The 5,238-nt window shown below is 37.4% G+C and overlaps 1 protein-coding gene across 1 annotated transcript in view; it reads right to left on the reverse strand.

The window, feature by feature from the left end:
• Positions 1 to 2,008: 2,008 nt before the first annotated feature.
• dgat1b (diacylglycerol O-acyltransferase 1b) overlaps positions 2,009 to 5,238 on the reverse strand; it is a gene marked incomplete in the record, with an annotated part of 31,760 nt that continues 28,530 nt past the window's right edge. Inside the window, 3 exon segments of the mRNA XM_014021868.1 lie at positions 2,009 to 2,175; positions 4,468 to 4,530; positions 4,686 to 4,773. Of these exon segments, the coding sequence (XP_013877322.1) occupies positions 2,026 to 2,175; positions 4,468 to 4,530; positions 4,686 to 4,773 (301 nt within the window).

The following is a 5,238-nucleotide window of genomic DNA, read 5'->3' on the forward strand; positions in this document are numbered from 1 at the left end:
TATATATATATCGTACACATACAGTATAATGAGTTTTCTTTATCAATACCAGCTGAGCTTAAGTTTTGGTATTATAGACATATAAAGATTTACAGTAATGCTTACAGTAATTCTTAGAAACTGATGATGAAAAGTTATTAAATAATATCAGATTAACCTACACCTTCATTCCTCCTATTCCAAAAGTAGAACATTATATATACTCTATATATACTCTAAGAGTTAACTAAATCCTGTTTTTTCTTACATTGAAATATAAAAAAATGTCCCGTTTACAGAAATTTCAGCCCAGACTGACAATAAGACATTCCAAAAAGACAGGATAGATACAATCACCTGAGAGTAAAGCTGCGTTTAGTTTCCTTTGTTCTACCTTCCTAAAGTTTCAGCAGTAGTTTAAGATTATTATCCTGCCACTAATTATTTTCTCCTCTGAAGTTTTCTTCGTTTTCCTAGAAGGAAGACACGAACAGTAAGGTGTTTGATGTAAACATGCTGGAATCAGGTGCGGAGGCAGGGGGTGGCCAGGGGTAGCCATGGCCACCCCTTGGCCACATCTTTGGCCACCCCTTACACAAAGAAACAACATTTAGGGGTGTAATAATCCTCCTGAACAGTTGGTGGCAGTGTTTAACAATTTGAAACATCCCCAAGCTCAAAGAAGTGGCAAAAACATACATGTCAACTTGTACGGATTGTCCATAAGTTATAAGGATTTTACGTCATTTTGCAGGTATACGGACGTATACTGTAGAGCAATCTCACGGATTTTTTCCAAGTCTTACGGATATTTTAAAAACCTCATTTTCAAATTTATCTAACATGTCAGAGCTTGTAGGATGATTTAAAAAACAATAAATATGAAACAGCCATCTTCCAACCTGTTCTGCCGCTAGAAATAAGTTACTTTTTCCTCTCTCCTTTCCTYCWGCTTCACAGCAGGCGCTTTCATGTCCACAGTTGACATCCCCCCACCCCACCCCCCGCGGGTGCRAGTTGTATGGATTTTTTGCAAAATTTATGGATTTTTAGGGCTCTTTATACAGGTAAATGTCCAAAGAGGTTGACATGTATGCAAAAAAGTGATTATTTTCTTTATATACGGAACATATGCCTATGTAACCTGGCTTATGGTGACAAATGTTTATTTTTTTATTTTTTTGTCACCATAACACAGTGTCATTTTCTGTTATGAAGGCTGCATGATGCTCTGTCCCTTTTGAGCAGGAATAGACCTACCACTAAATCAGAAAAAGAGAAATGGCCCTCTAAATTCACTGCTGGTGATTATCAATATTGCACCTGTTCATTGGATAACGTTATTAATATTAGTTTTAAACATGCAGTTGAAGGTCATCATTATTTGGCACAATAACGTGTTAAAATTAAAAATAAATCACTAAACAATATTAAAGTAAAAAGCACCCCTAAGTTCTTTGGATATGATAAATCGTGACACATTAATTAACCTTATCTCAGCTGTAGCAGTGAGTTTAAAAACAGGATGGTGAAACTAGTTTAATAAAGAATCTGTCTCTGAAATAATTATTAAATCGAGTGTTAATTTTTGTAGGGAAAAGTATGTTAAACAGCTTGGTAAAATACACCAGAATGCAGGAAATGGCATCTATTTTTGTGCAAAATTTTCTGGGGGAGGACCCCCAGACCCCCCAAGAGTGTGTCCCCCCACTTTTGAAATGGTTTTGACACCCATGTTTATAAGGTCACTGCCTGTATAAGGACATAAGGAAATGACTAAAACACAAAGATCTGCAGAAACTTTCAAGTAAAAAGTGATGTAATTTTTCTGGCCACCCCTGTGWGAGTAGTGGTCCCCGTCTGGCCACCCCTGAGAAAAACGTCTGGCTCCGCCACTGGCTGGAATCTGGGCAAAGCAGATTTGATCAGCTCATCCTACAGGACAGTATCTGCCCTGCCCTGTACATTAGTGCTATTTGTTAGGAAAGTTCTTTGTTTATAAAACTGGAAAAAAAAAGTGTTCATTGGATGGATTTGCATGCTGCTTTATTCAGTCTCGAGCCTGTAGTTCAACACGTAGTAGTCGTGGACGTACATCAAGATGGCGAAAGGCTGACCAATGATGATGGACATCCACACCGCAGCGTTGCCGTAGTTTCCCCGCAGAAAGCGGCCAACAAACCAGGCTAACGGCAGCTGAGGATTCGGAAAAACAAACAAAGTTGGTCACTGGGTTTAAAGGATTATTTACAGTATTTTTATGAATCAAACATCTCAAACTATGCTGTCAAGAACATTTAATAAAAGGAGACATGGGCTGTCATTTTTTATTACTGAATTTTGTGAAGTTTTACCTCCCATGAAAAGACGTGTGAATACATGTTCCACCTGAAGGCATGTGAATGTGATATATCATCATAGTAATGGGGCATAACGCAAACATATGTCACCTGACCAGATTGTCTCATTTCACGAGCTTTTTTTTGCTGCCTACAGGGGCGGCATTCGGACTTTGTGCGATGTGCCCTACCTGGGTCTACGTGGTCCGCAATATCTGAATTGAAACATTGCTAAATGATAACTACCCAAAGATTAGGGGTGCAACGATACAGAAAATCCACGATTCGGTTCGATTAGATATTTTAGTCTCACAGTTCGATATTTTTTCGATACAAAACAGAGAAATGTTCATGCCCTTATTCGCTTGTAATTTATTTAAATTAATTATGAACATTTGTTTAACCTCAAAAGTTCAGTTTTTTAATTAAATGTTGCTGAAACAGCAAGTTTCTCAGTGGATCTGTGATCAAAAATGCAGCCTAGGTGGAGTAGTTGAACACAGATCCACTGATCCTTCAACACAGAGCATCTTCAGAAGACATGTTGATAAAATAAATGTAAAAATCTGTATTGTTCCATACAAGTGTGTATTGAACCTAAAACACTGTATTGAACGGTTCAGTACAGGTACATGTATTGTTGCACCCCTAATACATAGGTAGTTGTAAACATGAGTGAAAACAAAAACTATAGCATGCTTTGCAGTGGTTCCCAAACRTTTTAGACTTGTGTATCCCCTGAACCATTTTGTCATACCACTAGTACCCCTTTAGTCAAACGTAATGATTCTCCAAAACTATAATGTACTACAACTGATTATTAAATAAAAATTATTTATTTAACCCCCTAGAACGTTTAATTCTCAGGCATTTTATTTTATTTTTTCAACTCAAATAAAACAAAGATAAAAGCGTTGCCTTGAAAGAGAATAAGTAATTAAATAAATAAATCAGGTAATGGCAGGTGAAGGAACCAGAAGCGTCCAAAATACGCCAGGAACTCACACAAATGAGCAAATTCTGTGAGATTCCACGTTTTATGCTGGATTCCATTTTGTGTTAATTTCGCGATTCCGTCTGCAACTTCCACATTGTGGAAATCATATCTCAGTCCTATTTTTATTTTGTACACACCTGGGGAATTTTTCCACGTACCCCCTGTAATATGCTCACGTACCCCTGGTTGAGAATCATTGCTTTAGCACAGTGGTTCCCAAACTTTTTGTCTTCTGACCCACAAGATATTCATGGCAAAAACTTGTGACCCCAAATATTACTGGTCTGAGTACAAGAACTTCGTTAATAACCATAAAAACACAGGCTTTTGGACAATCTAAACAGCTTGTACACAAATATAAATACTTATTTTATGTTTTTGTAATAATTATAGGGAAAATATTACATAAGCAATTATTTTATTATCCTTTACATTGATTTCTGGAGATTATCCAAGGTGCTTCATGACCCATAATTGGGTCCCAAGCCCAACTTTGGGAACCAAAGTGCACTGGTTCCCAAACTTTTCAGCTTTTGACCCACAAAATAACAGTAACAGAGACCTGTGCCCCCAACTATTTTTGGATGGTAAACATTTGTATCAGGTCAACAAAACATGGGCATAGTAACAATATTTTTATACTACATTTATCCATTTTAAATACACTAACCTCACTCCTTTGTAACAACTAAGGCAAAAATGTAATTAATTCAGAAAATCTTTTCAGGACCCCACTTTGATGTTTCGGGACCCCACTTTGGGTCCTGACCCCAACTTTGGGAAACACTGCTTTAGAGGATACCGACTGAAATTTTGCGTATAAATTCACATTTGWACGTTAGCAGAAACATACAAGATTTTTCTCTAATGAGACACTTTCTGCAGAAGAGATACAGTGATGTGAACTTGTGTGGCTTACTTGAACTTATACAACCAGCAGTTATAAACTGACAAGAAAAAAATGATGCAATATTGTGGTATTCTGACTAAAGACCTCAGGATATTGTGCAAACTTCTAAAAAAAATGGGTGTCTGATTTTGTCAACACGTCTTTCAACATACATAGCACCCCCTGTTATTAAATTCTTTAATTAAACGTGCTACAGATAATGTAAAGTGCACAGTTCTTCAGTGATATTTGCAGTGTCTCACCTGAGCCATCATGCCAGTGAACGCCCACAGTCTGAACATCCTGAGAGGAACACTCACCAAATACTGACAGGAAAACAAAAACGTGTCAGTCGTGTTCTGAGCCGAGACTTGATCTGAACATCTGCGCCACATCAAACACGAGCCACGGTTGAGTGTTTTCTACCCGACATACTGTATCACGAGGAGTGAAAAGGAGCTGTCGCGACTGATCAGCTTACCTCGTGGAAGAAAGCMGACAGGAAGAAAACAGCTGATTGGCTGACTCTTTTACTGAATCCTCTCCTCAGCAGCGGCTTGTAAAAGTGACTGAAAGACACGGAGGAGCAGATGCAGAGATGAATCAAAGTATCACTGGATAGTTGGAGACAGTTGATCTAAACATTCAGTAAAGTAACAAAAACCTGTTCATGCKTCTCAGTCTCAACCCTACTCTACTTGGCTTTAAAGAGTCTCTGTGGTTTTCAATATAACTAATGTGAGTGAGTCATTATAACAGCTGCATCAAGCTGAAGATGAGAGRACTTATTTGTTTTTAACCTTTATTTCAGGGTTTCTTAATCTTTTTGACCTCGGGGCCCTATTTGTTGAACATAAAGTGACATGAGGCCCACTCAGACATTACCAAAGAATGGATCAAAAATGATAATTATTCTAAATCTTGGTTTAATTTTTATTGTATTCACATCATAACTAACATAACTAAATTAAATACACTTACAGTTTAAAAGTAAAACTCCTGCCAAATAATCACAAGACATGATTATGACAAAC

This window comes from Austrofundulus limnaeus, unplaced genomic scaffold (genome assembly GCF_001266775.1).
Source record: "Austrofundulus limnaeus strain Quisiro unplaced genomic scaffold, Austrofundulus_limnaeus-1.0 Scaffold308, whole genome shotgun sequence".
In the NCBI taxonomy this organism is placed as follows: Eukaryota; Metazoa; Chordata; class Actinopteri; order Cyprinodontiformes; family Rivulidae; genus Austrofundulus; species Austrofundulus limnaeus.